Source organism: Cebus imitator, unplaced genomic scaffold, assembly GCF_001604975.1.
Source record: "Cebus imitator isolate Cc_AM_T3 unplaced genomic scaffold, Cebus_imitator-1.0 Scaffold118, whole genome shotgun sequence".
Lineage (NCBI taxonomy): Eukaryota > Metazoa > Chordata > Mammalia > Primates > Cebidae > Cebus > Cebus imitator.
In genome coordinates this window covers 4,820,217-4,841,580 of record NW_016107433.1, presented here as the reverse complement: position 1 = coordinate 4,841,580, position 21,364 = coordinate 4,820,217, and the positions used below count along the sequence as shown (strand labels likewise).

The 21,364-nt window shown below is 47.6% G+C and overlaps 1 protein-coding gene across 1 annotated transcript in view; it reads right to left on the bottom strand.

Annotated features, from left to right (window-relative positions):
* The window catches only part of ZFHX3 (zinc finger homeobox 3), a 279,755-nt gene that overhangs the window by 158,873 nt on the left and 99,518 nt on the right, over positions 1-21,364 (bottom strand). Inside the window, exon 3 of the mRNA XM_017539350.2 lies at positions 15,862-16,358. Within this exon, the coding sequence (XP_017394839.1) occupies positions 15,862-16,358 (497 nt within the window). The remainder of the gene's footprint in view (positions 1-15,861; positions 16,359-21,364) is intronic.

Sequence of the window (21,364 nt, the reverse complement as noted above, 5' to 3'; positions counted from 1 at the left end):
ACTTGTCTCAAAAAAAAAAAAAAAAAAGATTCCATCTTTCCCTGTCAAATCATCAGGTCACACTTCCTAACGGTCTACCTAATATCCCCAAGACACTGGGAAGGATACAAAGTTGGGCGAGAGTAAACAGATGCCACTGTTATGGGTCTTACAACCAAGCAGAGGAAAAGGACCACTAAAAATACGGTCTATCGTAAGAAAGGGAAAAGAACAAAGCATCTTGATGAGAGCACTGAGGACAAAGAGCTGAGATTCTGGTCATCAGAATTTGGGGAGACAGAGCTGAAACTCACGGCTGTCCAGCAGCATGTGGGAATTTTCAAAATACTTTGACGCCAGCTGCCCAACTTTGCCAGGGCTGTGTCTCAAGGGTCAGTACCAGCACAGAGCTCTGTGTGAAGCTGATGGCAAACGACCAGGGCTGCAGACACAGCTCTGCAATGACCTGGTCCACACGAGCCATCCCATTTACACCAATGTACGCCTTGGGCCTCCACCTTGTGAAATGCCAACTGTGCGCATGAGGCTGCTGTACCTGTTACAGCAAGGGGAGAAGCCACACACGCTCTGCTGGTACCCTGTGGTTCAATAAATATTTATTGGGCTGGTTCACACACCATTCTAAGCACTAGGGACAGAGCTGTTAATGGGGCAATGCAGACCCTGCTGTCTTGGGAGACAACTAGATTAATGAACAGATAAGAAAAATAAATATAATCACTGTCAATGCAGAGAAGTTATCTTGAGTGAAGTGACAGTGTAGCTCCTTGGGACTGGGTTGTCAGGGAAAGCCTCTTTGAGGACCAGACATTGAATGAGAGCTGAATGTCAAGGTCAAGGAGGCACAAGCACTCAGCAGAACAGCAAGTGCAAAGGGCCTGTGGCAGGTACAAGCTTGGCATATTGAATGAACAGTGAAAAGGCCGCTGTGGCTGCAGTGTAGGGGGCAGAGGAGAAAGGGTTGTAAAATAAGGTCAGCATGGTGGGAGGAGTTCAGATCATAAAGGTGTTTGTAAGCCACAGTACAAAGTTGGGCTTTTATCTTAAGTAAGGTGGAAAGCCTTTGTGGGGTCTTTTCAAGGGAGAGATATGACCTGATTTTCCTCTACATAAAATCGCTGTATGAAGAGGGACCATAAAGGGCAAGAGTGAAGGCAGAGAGAGAGTTGAAATACACAGACACACGCGGGCCGGCCTGGGAGAAGGGTGATGGAAATGCATTTTTGAAGGTAGCACCCACAGAACTTGCTGATGGTTAGGCTGCAGGGGAGTAAAAGACAAAGGGCCCCACAGACAGTTCCCAGCTTTTTGGTTTAGGTAGCACTAACCAAGATGTGGGAGCCCATCAGCATTTGGGGGTTCTGGTCACAGAGTCCTCCCCGCACCGTGCTAAGCCTGAGGAGTTCATTCTCAGACATTCAAATGCAAATGCCGGGGAGAGGGCTGGATACAGGAAGAGGTCTCGGGTACAGAAAGATTCGGGTGTCATCGAAAAGCAGATGGGTTGAAAACCACTGGACTGAATGAGACACTTAGGGAGAGTTAGAGGTAGAAAAAGGAGTGGGCTCTGGGCCAGGCCTGGGGGAGTAATAACACTGACTGTGAAGTCACAGAAAATCAGCCAGCAGAGACGGACAACGGGCCAAGGGTGGCAAAGGTGGCTGAAAGGTCTAGGGAGATGAGAACACAGCCAAAGATTCAGCAACACGGAAAACACTGGTGACCTGTCCCATCAGTGGTGAAATGTGTCACTTCCGGATCCAGCGATTGGGAGGGGACATGGTGAGTCCACTCCCAGAGTGAGCATGACTCAGGGTGAGGGGTTGCTGGGCAATGTGGCCTTGGGCAGATACCAGCCCCCATCGAGGACCAGGTGACTTCCCTGAGTACAGGCTCCCAGCTTCGGGGCCACAGCCACACTACCCCCTGCAGCCGCTCCCAGGCCACCTGCAGAAGGCAGCACCTTTCCATACTCTCTGTTCCGCTCCTACCACTGCAGAGGGAAGGAAGGAAAACACCATCTCCTCTCACTTCCTGACTTTCCTCCTCTGCCTCCAAGAGCCTTTTTATTTTTGTCCCATGCACGACTTGTTCAATTTCACAACAACCACTGGTGTCCTGCACTTCTTTTTTTCTTTTTTTGAGATGGAAATTTGCTCTTGCTGCCCAGGCTGGAGTGCAGTGGCGCAATCTCGGCTCACCGCACGCAACCTCCACCTCCTGGGTTCAAGCAATTCTCCTGCTTCAACCTCCTCAGTGGCTGAGATTACAGGCATGCACCATGATACCAGCTGATTTTCTATTTTTAGTAGAGATGGGGTTCCTCCATGTTGGTCAGGCTGGTCTCAAACTCCCAGCCTCAGGATCCGCTCACCTCGGCCTCCCAAAGTGCTGGGATTATAGGCATGAGCCACCGCACCCGGCCATCCTATGCTTCTTAACCATCTGCTTGCAAACCACCTTTCTGACAGTCCTAAGCCACTTTTCTCACAAAGAAACTTGCTTTCAGTAAAGACAAGAGGGCACACGGAGAGAAACAGATAACCATCTGCTGATGTCCACTTGTGCTGCATTTTTGAGAGAAACTCACAAAACCGAAGGCAATCCATGTCCTCAAGAGGCTTCCAAACCAGCTGGTGAAACCATCTAGCACATGACGCAGAGACCAGCGTGGTGCCAAACAGTGTAACACCAGCGTGGGGTGGGTGTCTGTGGGTGCAGCAGCTGGAGACAGAGTTCTGGAAAAGCAGGGATGTGTCACTAGAGCATAAAAGACGGACAGGAAATATTCTCTTCCTTAAAGTCGGATTTAAAAAAAAGATACTTTCCAACAGGGCCCAATGCCCATCTCAGCAATGCAGTGTGTGTGTAATCAAATCACACAGAAATGAGCACTTAAAATGACATCTGTTGGATTAATTAGCTGTGTAATTAGTCTCCCCTCAGTGGAGCCGGGCTTTGTGGCTGTTGCCTGAAATCTCCCCAGGTGACTTGGTTCCAAATGCCACACTCCAAAAGGCAGAAAGCACAGGCCAGGAAAAGAAGACAAGCATCTGACTATGTGTGCAGGAGGGAGCAGGAAGGGAGAGGAAGTTTCTGGAGAATGTGGTAGGTCCTCTGGGAACCCAGCTAGAACATCAGGAACAGTCATCCACAGAAGCGTCACTCAAGAACTCACCACCTCAGAGCAAATCTGCCCACCCCCAAGGCATGAGTTTTGGATAAACTGAAAGCACTAAAGGCTCAGAGATACGAATTAGGGCCGGAAGACCATGGAGGTGAAGAGAGACGAGTATGGGTTCCCAGTTGGACACAGAGACACAGGACAAAGGTCAGAGCTCTGGTCCCTGGAGGAGCTGTTTGGTCTTCCTACGCCAACAGCTGCAGCCACCACTAATGCGAACCCAGTCTGGGCAAAAAAAAAAAAATTAATAATGAAAATGGTCAGAGCCTAAGCTGAGAACCAGAAAGTGAACAAACACGCACAAACAGATGTCTCCAGCCAAATCACTCCCGCGGTGCTTCCTCAACCACAGCTGGCTTCGGAGTCACACTTGCTGACTCATGTCTAGGACAGGGAGGAAATCACAGCACTGGGACCCGCGCCACTTGGCTTGGCTCACTAGAAAGGCCGAGGAATATTCCCCATGCTTCTCTATCTCTAATTATTTTAGCAAACAAGAGACATGGCAGTAGCAGGAAAGTACAGAAGACGAAGGCACAGGAGTTATGGGAGGACCACAGTGAAAACCATCTTGGAGCAGGAGACTCCTTGGCTGCCGAAGAGCCTATGGGGTTACCTTTTATCTCCCCCGCCGCCACCTCAAGGCACAGAGTGCCCTGCCCTAGACAGAAGAAAAGCATTTAATGCTGCTCAGAGAACCTTTCTGGGCCTGCAACAATCAGCAGTTCATAAAGAACCTGGAACACGAAACATTCCATTCAAATGAATCCTGTTGGAAACCAGCAAGCTGGAAAGGGTCACTCTGCTAAGACACTCCTTGCCATAAACACAATCAGAGCTCCTCCCTGATCTTCAGGAGTGCCAACAGGCATCCACAGGACCAATGCAGTGACAAAGTCTGCCTCCCAAGAGCAAGAGGGGTGTAAGTGCAAACACCAAACCCTGACATTATCATTCTTATCATTCTCATTGTCCCAAAGGCCTTTAGATACAGGCCAGGCGTAGTGGCTCAGGCCTATAATCCCAGCAATTTGGGAGGCTGAGGTGGGAGGATCACTTGAGGTCAGGAGTCAAAGACCAGCCCAACCAACATGATGAAACCCGATCTCTACTAAAAATACAGAAATTAGCTGGGTGTGGTGGTGCACGCCTGTAATCCCAGCTACTTGGGAGCCTGAAGTAGGAGAATCGCTTTAACTTGGCCGGCAGAGGTTGCAATGAGCTGAGATTACCACTGCACTACAGTCTGGGTGACAGAGTGAGACTCCTTATTAAAAAAAAAAAAATTAAAATAAATTTTTTTAAAGGCCCTTAGATACATCAATCTAGGTCCAAGTCAAAAGTGAAATGGGTAACATCTGCACATGTGCACCAAGATCATGCTGCTGACCGCAGCCTGGTGACACCTGTGCTCATCTGACAACCGAGGGGTCAGAAGCCTGTTGGAAAAGCCTTGAGGTCATGCAGGATTCTGTCAGCCATCACGGTCAGAGGAGCCCAGGTGTGACGAGGCTGTGGCCAGCTGCATGACCTTTCCAGCTTTTTGGCTGGAAGAAAGTACAAAGGAAGTAAGGGGATACCAGAAAGAAAGTTCTAATCTTACACAGGTGATTAGACCTGTTTGCTCCAAATTTTTAGAAAACTCATCTTCTCCTAATTCAGAACCAGACCTATGGCCGGGCATGGTGGCTCACACCTGTAATACCAGCACTTTGGGAGGCCAAGGCGGGCAGAGCACAAGGCGAAGAGATCGAGGCCATCCTGACCAACAAGGTGAAACCCCGTCTCTACTAAAAATACAAAAATTAGCCGGGCGTGGTGGCGGCCACCTGTAGTCCCAGCTACTCGGGAGGTTGAGGCAGGAAAATCACTTAAACCCAGGAGAAGGAGGATGCAGTCAGCCGAGATCACACAATTGCACTCTGGCCTGGAAACAGAGTGAGACTCGGTCTCAAAAAATAAAAAAAACACCTGATAGCTGCTCATTACCCACCACCCCTGCTTGACCAGAGGGCAGTCTTCAATGGAAAGAAGGTTCTGGAGGGAGGGAAGGAGGAAGAGGAACAGAAGATGCACCGGGCTGGGGGTTCCCATTACAGAGCACGGACAATAGAGAAGAACCACACTCCCAATACATGCTGCTAACAAAGCGTTCCCTAAACCAAATAGGTTTGCATTGTTTCATTTATTTAGTTATTTATTCAGACAGGGTTTTGCTCTGTCACCCAAGCTGGACTGCAGTGCTGTCATCATGGCTCACTGCAGCCTCGACCTCCTGGGCTCAAGCAATCCTCCCACCTCAGCCCCCTCATGTAGCTGGAACTACAGGCACCATCACACCCTGTTAAATTTTTTATTTTTCATCAAGATGAGGTCTGGTTAGGTTGCCCAGGTTGGTCTTGAACTCTCACGCTCAAGTGATCCTCCCACCTCAGCCCCCTATGCAGCCAGGACCACAGGTATGTGCCACCACCCCTGGCTAATTTTTTACATTTTTTACAGAGTCAGGGTCTGTTTATGTTGCCCAGGCTGGTCTTGAACTCCTAGGCTCAAGCAGTCCCCCTGCCTCAGCCTTTCTAAGTGTTGAGATTACAGGTGGGAGCCTTGGCCCCAAACAAGGTTTTTAATAACACATGACACATTCATGAACCCCAGCCTGTACAAAATCCTACTTCAATGCCCAGCACAGAATCAGCACTCCACAAATGTTGTTGACCCAGGGGAAGGAAGTCCCCTTCCCAGTGATTTCAGTCTCCAAGACGCTGCCCAGGGGAATGATCTGGGAAATCCTGCGGTCTGGCCTCTTGGGTCCTGAGGGCTGGAGTCTGAACCCATGGGAGGAGAACAAGTCAGGGTGGCAGATGGAAGGATGCCTTCCACCCAGAACCCAACCTTCTGTCTCATTCTGAGGGGCAGCAGGAAGACGGGGATGCCCCAGTGGGACACATGTCACCAAGGAAGTCCAAAGAGGTCAGCACAGAAGTGGTTAGAAAGGTTCCGCCATCCTCCAGGAAGAGCCTAAGGCCAGAGACAGAAGACAGGAAGAGAGACTCAGCAGGTGGATACAAACCCCTTCAGCAGCTCCAGGGCACAGGCCGGCCCCGCCAAGCAGTGTGGGTACCATTGTTGACCTAAGAGACTGAATATGCTTTGGAGGATCTTGTCCTGAGTCTCAGAACATGCCCCACTCATTAACAGGTTATAAACTAAACACTATCAGTAGATAAACATTTCTAACCTTCTAACTAGTTTGCCTTTTATGGGATGAGGATGGGGACCCTAGAGAACGTCCCCTAATCATTCTTGATGATTAGTCCCAACTTAAACCTACTTTCTGCATTTCCTATTAGCGACCTATATACCATCCACACATGGGGTCTGCCATGTACTATGAGCAACGCTCGCGTGCTGTGAATTTTCAAGGTCTAGGTACAAGTAACCAGAGCAGGAGACCGAGAAGGCCTGGAGCGGACCAGGGGCAGCTTCAGCATCTGGCCAAGCTGGTGCTGACCAAGCCAGGCCTCCTGATGTGCACTGTGTAACGCAAAAGCATTTCAATAAAAGGAACTCAGGAAAAAAAATAACTGAAAAGTAAGCCTGAACAAACAGCTCTGGAGAAAATTTCAGATTTTATTATAACAGGAAAGCATTTTCTTTAACACAGAAAATAAGAATATCTAATAGTACACTTTTCTATAAATAACAAAAACTGGATATCATCATTAGAGGCGTTTGTAACTTCGTTCTTTTGTTGGGAACCACTGGAAGAAAAGGGGTTTCACAAACAAGGAAGCCACAGAGCTCTCTTTACGCTTCTGTACGGCCTGTTGGCAGGTCACTATGAACGGATTTCTAGGCTATCCAGAGGCGGGGCTGCTGAACAAAACACAGGATGCTCAGTTAAATGTGAATTTCAGGTAAGCGAAAGCATAATTCACGAGCTATCCTTACACAAAACATCACTGTTGCTTATCTGAGATTTACATTTCCAGGCCAAGGTAAGAGGACCACTTGAGCCCAGGAGTTTGAGACCAGCCTGGGCAACATAGTGAGACCCTATTTTTTTTAAATGTGATTTAAATTTCTTTTAATAAAAAAGAAAATAATAATAAAATTCACATCGCTGGGAATTCCACCTTTTTCTTGGCTATATTTGCCAACACAATCCCAAGCCACCCCCTTAAAGCTGCTAGTTTCTACATTCTCCAGTACTTCCATGAGTGACAGATTTTCTGCCATCAGAAAATTTTAACTTTCATCCTACATCCCGGCTGCTTTAAGTCCTAAAAACCAATTTTTGTTAAGTATTAAATATACATTTATTCAATACTACCAGAATGGTTTTCACAGTACCAGCCTTTCCCACCCTACCCTCACTAGTATTTGTAGCTTCAAGTTATATGTAAAACAGAATAAAGAACACAGTTCACGTGGATCATATAATTATTTACAAACTCTTACCTTTTCCTGACAGTGTTCCTGACAATGCCTAATTGTTCCCTTATAATTTCCCTTTCAAAACAAACAAAAAAAAAACAGAAACACCTGTTGGGACTAGATACATTCAAATTTGGCCTTTTAGTCCAAGTACTCAGCAAGTTGCAAGAATTCAACACTGAGTTCACACCTCTGCCCCATTACACCTGCCATGCTGCCTCTCTTGCCAGAGTGTTTACCTAGAACAACTGTAATACAACGCGTTATTCTGGAATGCAGAAGCAATGGAATATTTTCAACAAAATTGTCCTAAGGGTTACAGACCACCTCTAAGATGGCAGATGTCATTCATGCAAAGAATTCCACGGTATGGCTTATTCCTCTGGATGGTGATGGGTGAAGACACTGAAAGTTTAAGATTTCTCTCTCATAAGAAGGTCCAGGGCTTTCTAAATAGATAATCTAGGTACTTTCCAATATTTTAAGAAATATATCTGTTAGCTGTTATTTGTAGCTATTAGATTTTCTGAAATTAGACCTCCTTGCTGCTCAGCGTAAGTCAGGGCCATGGAATGCCTTTGGAATCCAAAAATAGACTGGTAACCAGTCCCTGAAAGCAGCTTGTACTGGAAATGTGTAGACACAGTCATGAAATCTACATGCTATTTACATAAGAACTTCAGAAAAGGGAAGTTCCATGACTTTCAGAATTTGTTCCTGATCACTTTTTGAAGATAAATGGTGAATTCCACAGTCTCCATTAAAGTGCCCTAAAAATCCAGCTCCTCTTCCAAGACTCTGTTTCTTCTGGAAATTCCCTCAACCTGGATAATTCAATGAAGGTAAACTAAGAATTTTTCTTTTGGGGAATACACCAGAGAGAAACAGCAAAAGGTGAGAGGAAGATGTTTGGTCCACAGACAGACACCAAATGCCAGGAAAGAGAACCAGGCCTTTCTACCCCTTCTTGTTCCCCCCTTGTCTCCGATGACAGTATTCTGTAAATATGCTCTGATTTATCGAAATCTGTGGTTCATTCACAAGAGGCTCTGTAAGATGTAAGAGAATGAGGAAATAGCAACACAGTTTCTCACACCAGCTAAGAAAGACTGGTTACGTAAGTAATCATTGTACTGCTAGCCATCTAATTTGAAGGAAAATAAAGAGTCTTAAATCACACTGTATACAAAAGCAGAGCTTTACAACTATACAAAAAATATATTCCTCAAAAGTCACAAATGGGGCCCGGGTGTGGTGGCTCACGCCTGTAATCCCAGCACTTTGGGAGGCCGAGGCGGGTGGATCACCCAAGGTGAGGAGTTTGAGACCAGCCTGGCCAACATGGCAAACCCCCGTATCTCCACTAAAAACATAAAAATTAGCTGGTCGTGGTAGCAAGTACCTGTAATCTCAGCTACATGGGAGGCTGAGCCATGAGAATCACTTGAACCCAGGAGGCAGTGGTTGCAGTGAGCTGAGATCGCAGTACTGCACTCCAGCCTGGGCGACAGAGACCCCATCTCAAAAAAACAAAAGCATGAAAAAATGCCTCCTCTACCTACCCACATTGGAACAGTGAAAAGGGACCCACATTATAGCAATGCTGTCCATGAACACGGAAAACAACAGCATGGCGTTGGTCGCTGCACATGAATCTGGCCATCACCTAATGGGGAAGGGTGGCATGACCACCTGCTTGACCCCGGGGGTTCGAGACCAGCCTAGGCAAAATATCGAAATCCTGCCTCTATGAAGAATACAAAAAATGAGCTGGGTATGGTGGTGTGCACCTGTGGTCCCAGCTACTTGGGAGGCTGAGGTGGGAGAATTGCTTGAGCCCAGGAGGCAGAGGTTGCAGCGAGCCGAGATCGTGCCACTGCATTCCCTGTGAGTGGCAGAGTAAGATCCTGTCTCAAAAAAACAAAACAAAATTGAAAGCATAGTATGTGTCTATACTTAGAGATTTTAAAAAATGAATAGTATGTGCATGTGTACAGATACATAGGCACACACATTTTCATCTATGGAAGCACTGAAAAGAGCACAGAACAGTATCAAATACATGTAACAGTGGGTTTGCCTCTGGACAGTAAAGTCAGACAGTAGAAAAAAGACATCCACTTTAAAAAGGATTAGAAAATACTCAGAGATAAAAACAAAGGTCTCAGGTATTATGCTGTGTGTCTTTACATATATATTGGTATCGTGCATATGTGTGTGCGTGTGTATAGATATTGTACATATATATGTGTATATATGTACACATACACATATATATGCACAATATCATTCCAATGTTGTAAAAGGCCTATGTTACATGCAAAAAGAAAATAAAAATACATCACACAGGATTAGCCAGATATTTACTTTCTTTTAAAGTTTACTACTTTTAAATTTTTCTTTCTTTTAAAGTTTACTAATTTTAAAAATTCCTAGATTTTTCCAATTTTTTTTTACAGTGAACATGCACTACTCATATTACTTTAACTGTAAAAAATAGGGAAGGCACGTTTTATTACTAGCTTACACTTGAGGTCAGCATGGAATGCTAAACTTGTAAAAAAGAATTAAGAACACAACACTATTCTTAAAGGGTCTGGTCAGTTCTTTACAATCCACAAAAAGGACTCTGAAAAGAGGCAGAGAAAAAAAAAACACTAAAAGCATTTAGAAAAAGGAGAAAATAAAAGTGCTATGGTTAATGGTTGCAAAACTGGTTTTTCAACAGGTGATTTTTAAGTACTGAACTTTTTTTTTAAGTACGCACATCTAATAAGATTTCAGTTCCACTATGCGGTGTCTAAAGCTCAGGGTCAAAAGATCACAGCGACCTGAGCTTTTTGACATGAGGGTGTGTGAAACGCTATAACCAGAGTGACTCATGCAAAGCCTGCGCCTAAAGCCATGGGCTGAGAGTGTGAAATACAACCTATTAGAGGGATGTGGGTAAAGACAGGTGAGAAGCTTCTGGAAGGAGGAAAGAACAAGGGACCTCCCAGCAAGGTACCCACCTTTCATGCCACACACCACTGGTGAACCATGAGCCACACATTCCCACAGCAGTGATGGATGAACGTGGTCCTGGCATGAGCCCTGCCCCCTAAAATATTTGCTTTTTCCATCTTCCTGGAGTCCCATTGAAGTTAACTGGTCATCACCAGAGCTGCAGAGTCAGCCCTGGCTCTCGAGCGAGGACCCATCAGGCAAATACACAGTCTCCCAGCCCAGCTACACAGACCAGTGACCCACCAGCACTGACCATCAAGTCGGGAAATTAATCCCAGGCCTCCAGCTGCTCCAGGAGAAGGAGGGCACGAAGGCAAAAGGTGCTAAAATTCACCCAAACATCTGGCCTTTCACACCTTCTAAACCACCTGCAGGAAAACATTCCCTTCCTTTCATTTGTTGGTTGGAGGCACCAAGGTAGGGAGAGAGGTGGCAGAAGTAGGTACTTCAAACAAAACAAAATAAAAATCGTCCAATAATGAGAAAACAAGGTTTGAGGAGGCTGGCTCCAGGATCCCGATGAAAACCACACTTTCACCGGAGCTTGAAACACGCGGCCACGCTGGCCAGGCAGTGTGCGGGGGAGGGAGGGGACGCTCCCCAAAGGATTTATGCTTTTTGCTCTCAGCACAAGACAAAGGCCTCCAGGCACCACCTATGGGCATAAAGTGTGCAGCTGCCTTTCTAAGACCCCCACTTCCCTTCAGGGCACGCACAGAGGAGCACCAAGAATGCACATTTCAGTCCAAATCGCTGTCTGACTTCGCCTACGTTTTCTGATATGCCCGCCTCCCACATGATGAGTTTATGGCCCTTCTGGGAGTGTGAGTCCCAGTGAGTTTCTTACACATCAGGGAAAGAACTGAGAGGATGGATTGTGAAGCAATGCAAAGTCCGATGGAGGTTTTCTTCCATCCTCCTGCACTGCACAATCCTCCTAGGACAGCATGCGCAGACGTCCACTATGTGGAGAATCTGGCCATGTGCAGGAATCAATACCACACTCTGCCTCCTACTGTGGACCACGCAGAGCTGGTGTGGACACTGGCTTCTCCTCTCCAGTGTGCCTTGTTGCTCCAGGGCAGCTCACATGTGGCCTAGACCCAACACCATGGTGGACAACCCTCTTTGCACACAACTTAAGATTAATAGGTAACCTTCAGTCTTGGCCCAATCAAAGGAACCCAGCTGGAAACTGTTTTGAGTAACAGATTCTGGTGCGGTCTGAATCTATCTGCTAAAGCTGACGGATTTCCATTCCAAAGACACACAGGTGAAGAAAAACATCAAAACACAGATGCTGGGGGATGGCAGGAGTGGGCCCTGATTTCTAACTGCCCTTTCTATGCCCCTCCTCCTCCGGGCAGAAAGTTGCACAAATTTCAGGGAGCTTGTCATGGACGTCACTTAGCTGGAAATGCAAGATCAACATGGAAGAGCTCCTGCCATCTCTGAACTCACACACCTCGGACGCAGGCTCCACACTAGCCATGGCAGAGGGCGGCGGGCAGGCGTGTTCAGTGGCAGCCACTCTCCTGGTTCTGAGGAGCAAGGGCACCCACATCTCTACGGGTGAAGAGGATTGAGAGTGGGACCAAGATGTACATCTTCTGAGAAAGGAGTGATACATTTATATGTGAAAGCAGAAGGATGAGGAATTAAGGACCTGGGAGCTCAGTACCAGTGATAGAAAGTGCCTTTTCCATTCTAGATCAGATGAGTCACTAAGCACAGAAAAAGCCCAGTCTTCAAGCTTCACTTGAGCCTCTGGGATGCCTGCTGTGTCAGCCAATCACAGGATCTCACCAGGGTAGGTGTTAGGACGTGGACATGTGAGCACTAGGAGCTAGGCCAGAGCCAGCTGCTGTTTCAGACCAAAAGATCCCAAGGAATTCAATCAGGAGCACTTTGCAGAAGTAACTTGGGGCCCGGAGACAATGTAAGGGGACTTCCATCGGATGCCTCTGGCCCCACAGCCTTCCCCTAACTCCACTCTACTTCCAGGAGGTGCAGAGGAAAAACAGGTTGAACCTTAATCCTGATTCATAAATGAGTATCACACAAAAATCAGAACTACACCACTCCAGGCAATGAAGACAATACCACCAGGCTTTGTAGATTAGCCCAACCCTCTCTCGTTTCTGGATGAGAAATTATCTCAGGCTTTCAGAAAGTTCACTCTTAATATAGCAACCTACGCACTAGCATTCATGACTGCAAGGGCAGCGACTCGGGCCCAGGGTGAGGTCAGACGACAAACCGAAAGCCCCGCCAGTGCTTGCATCTCCTGAGAATGCAGCTCTGTCTCCTCCAACATGAAAAAGGGGCAGGAGGAGAATAAAAGCCTCGGCTGAAAGAGAGGGCTGGGAGGCCCACTGGGAAGCCACACGCATCACCGCCACTTCACTGGGTGCCGCAAAGAGCAACTCTGGAGGGCTGCCCTGGCTGATCATGAATAATCTCCCAGGGAACTGGGACAGGGTGGGGTGGGGAAGGGGTGAGTAAGGAGGGCTGTGTGTGAGAAGCCCGGGGCCCTCCCCAGGTCAGCTGCATCTGGAGCAGTTTCTCTAGCAGACAGTAAAGAACTCGATTACATCCAGTTAACTGTGCTCTAAACTGATTATGCATGTGCCGGGCTAATGGATTACATTAGCAAGAGGAAAAATAACATGCAATCAATCTCCATTTACTACAGGCCACACCAGGGCCTAGAGAAAAAGTGACTCTCAAACCACCTCCCATCCCCACCCCAAATCAGTGGACTGACGAAACCTTATGAGAGGGAGCCCCTCTTGGTTGCAAGAGAAGTCTTATCTTAGTCGTACTAAGGGACCAAAGGGCTCAGGGCAAGCACGGGAATGATAATCCCAGCGATGTCATCCAGGAGGGAGTGGGAGAGCTCCCCACCCGCTATGGTGGATCCCAGGCAGGCACAGGGCCATTCATTACCCAAAGACTAATGAGACCAGACTAATGACCTTTGGCTCCTGACAGAGGCAATTCTGCCCTGGTCACCCCCGGGGATGTGCCGGTCAGATGCACGATTTCGGAACCTCTCCATTGGGTGCTGGGTCCACGTTCTACCCTGCAGCCCAACACTCAGGACCCTTCTCCCCACGCCATCTTTTTGAACAAGAGTTTCCTCTACCTTAAAGAAAAGGAATGAAAAAATGAAGGCCCAGGAGGACAGGCCCATAGTGCAGAAACACACAAATAAACTGCGTGTCTTCCATCCAACACCTCACCCTGACTCTCTGGGTGTAACCCGTGGACAAGATTTGTGGACCAAAACGGGATGTTCTCAGCAAATCCTTTCCAAGTTCCAGGCCCGTCAGAAGCAAAGCCAAGTGCCTGACAGACTCTTATTCAAGACTGCAGCCGCATGGAGGATGCAGTGTGCGAGTTAATCACCACCGTGTGCGTTTTAGAATCTAAAGGGCAATTTTTTCCTCGGATGGAAGAGGCCAGCTTCATGCCACCTCTAAACAACCTTCATCAAAGTTGCGCACAACCTTCAATGGCCACGCCGAGTCCTTTGTACAAATTTTACTCAGTCGGGTCCTTTGGAAATTCTTTTTCCCACTGGTTTTTCCATCAGGTTTTCTTGACCACGTTGGCACCATCCTGTTGCCAGTTCAGACCTCCAATTTAAACTGACTGCAAAGGGACTTTTTCTTTCAATGGTGGCACAAAACACAGCCACTCCAGCAACGTTCTTGCTCATTTGAGATAAGGGGATTGGCTGCGTGGAGTCCAGAGCTACCTCACTACACCGCAGCTGAATTGATGGTCAGTTCCAGAACGTTCTAACCCCTCTACCTCATTCCTGCCTTTTCCTCCTTTACCTAAAGTGCTTTCTCATTGGCATTACGCAGTCCTCCCCACACCCTGAGAAAGAGCAACTGTAAAATGAAGTACAATTATCAATCCCCGCACAGGCCGACATGGTGAAAGGCCTAGACATCTTTCTTACATGGAATCTCCATTTAAAATCATGCTGAGTACAGCGGGGCCTCAGCTAGCTCAGGGCCAGCACAGACCAAACACTCGTGGGCCCAAGACGCAAGAAACAGTGTGAAAGGCAAGAGGAGAGGCTGATAACAGGAGTAAGGAAAATGAAAACAGAGAGTGAGGGAGTGGAAGGTGTGTGGAATGAAGTCGGGGAGATTTATGGCGATTTGTACCTGATTGTTCATACTAAAGCCATTATGGGATGATTAGAGAAAAAGGTGAGACTTTAAGTCCAGTGAAAATCAATAGAGACGTCTGGAGCAATTCTGCCGTGCAAGTGAAAGGACAATTTACAGTATCCGGAGCACCTCCTCCTAGGTTACCACCTACAGAGTAGAGGGAAGGGCTGGGGCGGACGTGGGGGCTGGGGGGAGAGGAAGAATAAATGGACAGGAAGGAGGGAAGAGGAGAAGAGATAGAGGGAGGAGGGAGGACGGGAGAAGCCCAGGAAAGGAAGAAAAAGTGTAAGGAAGAGAAAGGACACAGAACCCAGGAAGCAACAGAGAAAAAAAAACAGAAACAAAACCAAAGGAGGCTCCTTAGGGACCCAGCTTTCCCCCACAGCATTTAGCACCTTCTAGCCTGTTTCATAATTTATTCATTGTTTCTCACCCATCTCCTGCTAAAAGAATGGAAGCTGTGTGGGGGCAGGGATTTTTTTTTTTTTTTTTTTTTTTGTTTTGTCTATTTCATGCACTGATGTGGACACGTGCCCAGAACAGTACCTGGCATTCAGAAGGTGCCCAGTGTATATCTGTTGGTGGGATGATGGATGCATGCATGAAAGAAGGAAGGAACAAGCCACCTCAGGAGCATCCAGGAAAGAGGAAATTGAGAAGAAAAAGGAATAAAGAGATGGAAAAGGAAAGCAGAAAAAGTCTAAAAGAAAGACGGAAATTACAGGAGTAGAGGATGCAAAAGAGCCCACATAAGAAAGAAAAGAACCAACCATCGAGGCACTGTCAACAAAACCTGCCCCAAAATGGGGCACTGAGAAAGAGAACTTTCAGCCACTAAAGCTACTCACTAAACCTGTCACGTTTCCACCTGGTGACAAAGTGGACACCGCTGACTTTCCTCCCAACTCCAGGTTCCCAACGAACAGCCACGGGGGCCATGCCCGAGACTGTCCGTCTCCTCCCCAACGCTCCCAAACTCGCCCGTTAGGGAGCGACCCCCTCCTTTCAGAGACAGCGCCTGAGCCCCGAGGAGCTGGGCCTTACCTTGTACAGCTTCAGGCTGGCCTCATGCCTGGAGTTGACCGTGTGCAGCCGCAGCTTCTCCAGGCTGTTGGTGTAGTAGTCGCAGGCATTGCACTTGAGGTGCACCGGGTTGCCGATGGCCACACACTTGAGCCTCCACTCGTTGGCCTTGCCGCCCTCCTTGATGTGGGCCACCAGCTGGTACTTCTGCACGTGTTTGTCTGTCTTGCAGTGCAGCTGGAAGTTGGCCTTGAGCTGGGTGTTGTAGCGACAGAGCTTGCACTGGTACGAGTCCCCCATCACCGCCTTCCACTCGTCCTCTGACAGGCTGCGCTCCACGTTCATGTGCAGGCCCAGCATGTCCAGGTTGTCTGTCGTGAACTTGTTGCAGACGGCGCACTGGAAGAGCTTCAGCGATGGGTCATTGGTCTGGATGAAGCTCTCCCCCAGGTTCATCAGCTCCTCTGATACCAGCTGCCCGCCCCCGAGCCGCATGTCTAGGGGGATCTCACCGCCCACTGCGGGGAAGGAGAGAGGGAGAGAGTCAGAGACCAGGCTCACGGTCACGGCCACTGCTGAGGCATCACCTAGACCTCCGCCACCCTCAACTGGGGTCCAGAGGAAAAGATCACATTTCAAGTGTTACAAAGGGCTACGAGCTGGAAAACAAGCAAGCAAACAAACAAATATAGTCAACCTGATGTGTTCAATCTTTCCTACAGACATTCTGAGACTTGTGGCAGATTTTGTATTTTCTTTCTTTAGGAAAAGAACATTAGAAAAATTAGAAACTGTAACTTCATATCTATATATCTATCTATATCTATTTATCTATCTATCTATATATATCTATATAGATAGATATTTCCCCCCTCCCCCGAGATGGAATCTTGCTCTGTCGCCCAGGCTGGAGTGCAGTGAGGTGACCTCAGCTCACTGCAACCTCCACCTCCCCAGTTCAAGCGATTCTCCCGCCTCAGCTTCCCAAGTAGCTGGGATTACAGATACCCACTACCACACCCCACTAATTTTTGTATTTTTTAGTAGAGACGGGGTTTCACCATGCTGGCCAGGCTGGGCTCGAACTCCGACCTCAGCTGATCTGCCCACCTCGGCCTCCCAAAGTGCTGAATGACAGGCATGAGCCACCGCATCTGGCTACCTCTTTAATATTCCAATTAACCCCCTCTCTAAGAGCTAAGAAAAGACAGAAATATGTATAGTTCACTGGATATAACAGAATCTCAAACCCCAGACCTCCCAAAATTAGAAATGACTTACAGCTGCAATCTTAGCATACCAAATCTTCACGGTAAACCAGAATCGGGCCCAGAATCCATCTGAAGTAGCAGTGACCAACATGACTTTCTACCATCGTGGGAACATTCTGTGGCTGTGTTGTCTGATGCAGCAGTCACTGGCTACATGTGACTAATGAATACTGGAAATATGGGTAGTGCATCCAAGGAACTGAATTTTTAATGCTATTTAAATTTCAGAAGCTACATGGTCATAAGTGGCACCTGAGTTGGACAGTACATCTCTCAAGCAAAGATTTGCGGAGTAGGGCTGGGTGCGGTGGCTCCTGCCTGTAATCCAAGCACTTTGGGAGCTAAGGCAGGCAAATCATTTGAGCCTAGGAGAGACCAGCCTGGTCAACATGGTGAAACCCCGTCTCTAAAAAAATACAACAGAAACTAGCCAGACATGCTGGTGCACACCTGTAGTTCCAGCTACTGAGGGACTGAGGTGGGAGGATCGCTTGGGCCCAGGAGGCAGAGGCTGCAGTGAGCCGATATCGTGACACTCAGCTCCAGCCCTGGTGACAGAGCAGGAACCTGTCTCAAAAAACAAAACACAATAGGTTTGGGGAGTAATCCCTCTACTCCTCACCACTCCCCTCTGGTCAATAACCCACCTGTCAGTCAATGCTGCCAACCCTTCCATGTCTTCCCAGTAGGGCCATCTGTTCCCTTTCCTGAGCCTCCGCCCTGTGTGACATGCAGGGCTACCCTAGGACCTATCACATTCCCTTTGTCACTCAGTCACCCACATACAGAGAGGCATTATAGCTGGGATCCCCATCAGGGCGCCACCTCCCTAGGACAGGGGTTCAGTCTTATCCTCGCCGGCCTTCTACAGAGTGCACAGATGCCCAAATGTTTGCTGTGTCAAACAAGAGTAAAAAAAAAGAGTGGGAATGCTGCATGCTCAGGAAGTGGACCGAGACGGACAGTGAGACACGAGGGTCAGCTCCACATCTCCACAAGAGGGCCAGATGAAGAGCTCCTCCTTCCTCTCCTACCCTGGACTTTTCCAGTCCACCACTGCCTGAATAAACTGAGGACGAGCTCACATTTGCTACGGTAAATTAACACTGCAAGTCCTTATTTCTACCACAAGAAAGGCTTGGAAAGAGCAGACTTCCCTCCCATTCCTAGAAGTGTACAGTCAAACAGAGAGCTGAGCACTGGAGCCTAGTTTCTCTTTCCTAAACACACGCATGCTTGAACTATTAGTTCTGCCCCCGCTACCGCAACTGATACTTAAACTTGACCTTTGATGTGTGGTTGGGCTGAGGTTATTTTACTTTTTATGACTGATTAGAATTCAAGTCAGTGGCTCATCAGAGAAAATATTTCCTTTTTTTTTTTTTTAATGATTTTCTTATTTACGCTACACAAGTCACCTCGAGTGAAAAGATCAGTACAGGCTCTGCTAAGCAGACCAGCAGCTGCGTTTGAAGCTCACGGGCCGTCTAGAGAGCCATAGAAATCTTTTGCACATGCATTCCAGAAGGCTTAGGAAGCTTTCAGCTTGTTGTCTGTCTTCCCATCTCCCCTGGTGAGAGGAACCGTAACTATGACATTCTTTTTAGGACAAGAAAGAAAAACAGAAAAAAGAAAAAGAGAAAAAAAAAAAAAGCCTAAAAGCTCCATTCCTTAACGGGGACGAAGGCCAGGCAACATCCATGAAACATACTCGGTGTTCAGTCAAAGCAGACACTGCCCGGAGGGTAAGACAAGGAGCAAACATATATTGGTTTCTGATGCCAACCACCTGAAGCATCAAATCATCTCCACTTTTTAGATTTAACCTCGGCGCATCAATACTGCTCTAAAGAGAAATTCAGCTGTCACTTGCTGATGCCTGAGTGAAAATGAGAAGTTCTTGGAACAAGCAGAGGAACTAAGTCCCAGTTTCCATTCTAAGCTCTTTTTTATTTTTAAGAGACAAGGTCTCACTCTGTTGCGCAGGCCCAGGCTGGACGGGTTCACTGTAGTCTCAACCACCAAGGCTCAAGCGATCCACTCGCCTCAGCCCCCCAAGCAGCTGGGACCACAGGTGCACCCCACCACATCCAGCCTATCTTTAAAAAAATTTTTTTTCATAGAGATGTTGTCCAGCTGGTCTCAAACTTCTGGGTTCAAGCGATCCTTGGACTCTCAAAGTGCTGGGATTATAGGCATGAGCCACCGTACCTGGCCAGCATTGTAGGCTCTTAAAATGAAATGCAAAGGAAAGAGGCAGCAGAGTGGTGAGACGGGTGAGGATGACAGGCAAGTGAAAACTCCCTTCAAGAACTATGCCTCAGAGAAACAAGCCCAGGGTTTAGAATTCTACAAATACGTAAGACTAAAGGAACTAATTCAGCTGCCACAAAGTGGAGGAATCTCACCCAATTCACTAACAGGAGCAGAGCTCCTAAACTTAAGAAATTGGGGCTGGACATAGTGGCTCACACCTATAATCCCAACACTTTCGGAGGCCAACGTGGGCGGATCACCTGAGGTCAGGAGTTCAAGACCAGCCTGGCCAATATGGTGAAACCCCGTCTCTACTGAAAACACAAAAATTAGCCAGGCATGGTGGTGCATGCCTGTAATCCCAGCTACTTGGGAGGCTGAGGCAGAAGAACTGCTTGAACCTGGGAGGCAGAGGTTGCAGTGAGCTGAGATCACGCTATTGCACTGCAGCCTGGGTGACGAGAGTGAAACTCCAACTCAAAAAAAATTTTTTTAAGTACTTGGCAGTTCTTTAGCCTTGAGCCATGCTGGATACATGGTCTTGGAGCAGGTCCTCCTCTCTGGGTATACGCCCAACTCTAACACTGGAACTGACTGCTTGACACGTGAGCCCACCCAAAGGCACATCCTTAGGAAGGCACACAGATTAAAAGGCATGCTCTGGAATCAAAGGAAGACGCAAGGGAGCTGTGAAACTTTGTGCAGGTGTCCAGGGGCTGGCTGGCTACTTGGGAAGCACACGGCCACTCCGAGCAACCCCTTTCTGGGTGCTGCACTAAACTTCAGAGTTGAAAGGAAGGTTTGGGAAGAAGTTCACAAGGCCTCAAATCTAATGTGCAGTCTACAAAGAGCAGCAGATCCAACTGTGCTGGGTGAAGGAGTCTCAACTCTTTCCTCAAAGGCCTCTGAAAAGCAGCATCCCCAGAATCAGTATCTGTTTGATGACACTAAAGAGAAGGTTCTGCCAATGGGAAGCATGAGAACAGTGTCCGTGTAAGGAGAAGTGTATTTCAGAAAAACTTTCTCCCCCTGAAGAACTCAGTCACATCTAATGACACAGCTACAGCCATCTTATAAGTGGGTTATGGGGAAAAAAATCAGTAGAGCCACCTACACAACTGAAAGTTATGGCTGTTTTTATTTGCATAAGTTGGTTTCTCCTACTGAGGTCATATGACTCAAATTCCAAGTCTCTGGGACGCTTACTACAGTCCCCAGGCCCACTGGAGCTTCCGGCATAAAGGATCTGTGACTCTCACACCTTCTTAGCAATTCTCAGGGCCCAAGGAAGGCACAGGTGTACAGGGACTCCCCTCAGCCAAGAAGTAGTGACACTGAAAATTCAAGGGCCCTTTGTGACTGAGCTGGATAAATCCCTTGGGAAAAAGAGCTCTAGTCTCTTTAAGAAATAAGGTGTGGTTCTTCTCAAAGTGGCTGTGAGTTTCTTCTACATAAAAACTCAAAGTTTTCAGCACCCAAATCCTATACTCTTGGTCCTATTCTAGATATGGTAAACCAACTGGTAAGACTAGGTGCCTGGACAGAGTTCTTCCATGTGTGTCTAGAACAAGCGTGCATTCTTCAGTTCCTTCTGAACCTGTTGCAATGCCCAGGACAGTGCATAATGCCCCAAAAACTCACAGACACTTGGCATGAACGTGAAATATTTCCCTACTTCTCAGTCCAAGCCTTAGTTATCTCTTCTCAAGGTAATTAAAAAGCCTCATTTTAGGCTGCCAATGGTGGCTCACACCTGTAATCCCAACACTTTGGGAGGCCAAGGCAGGAGGATCACCTGAGGTCAAGAGTTCAAGACCACCCTGGCCAACATGGTGAAACCCTGTCTCTACCAAAAATTAGCCAGGGTGCCTATAATCCCAGGCACTTGGGAGGCTGAGGCAGGAGAAGCACTTAAACCTGGGAGGTGGAGGCTGTAGTGAGCCGAGATCGCGCCACTGCACTGCAGCCTGGGCGACAGAGCAAGACTCCATCTCAAA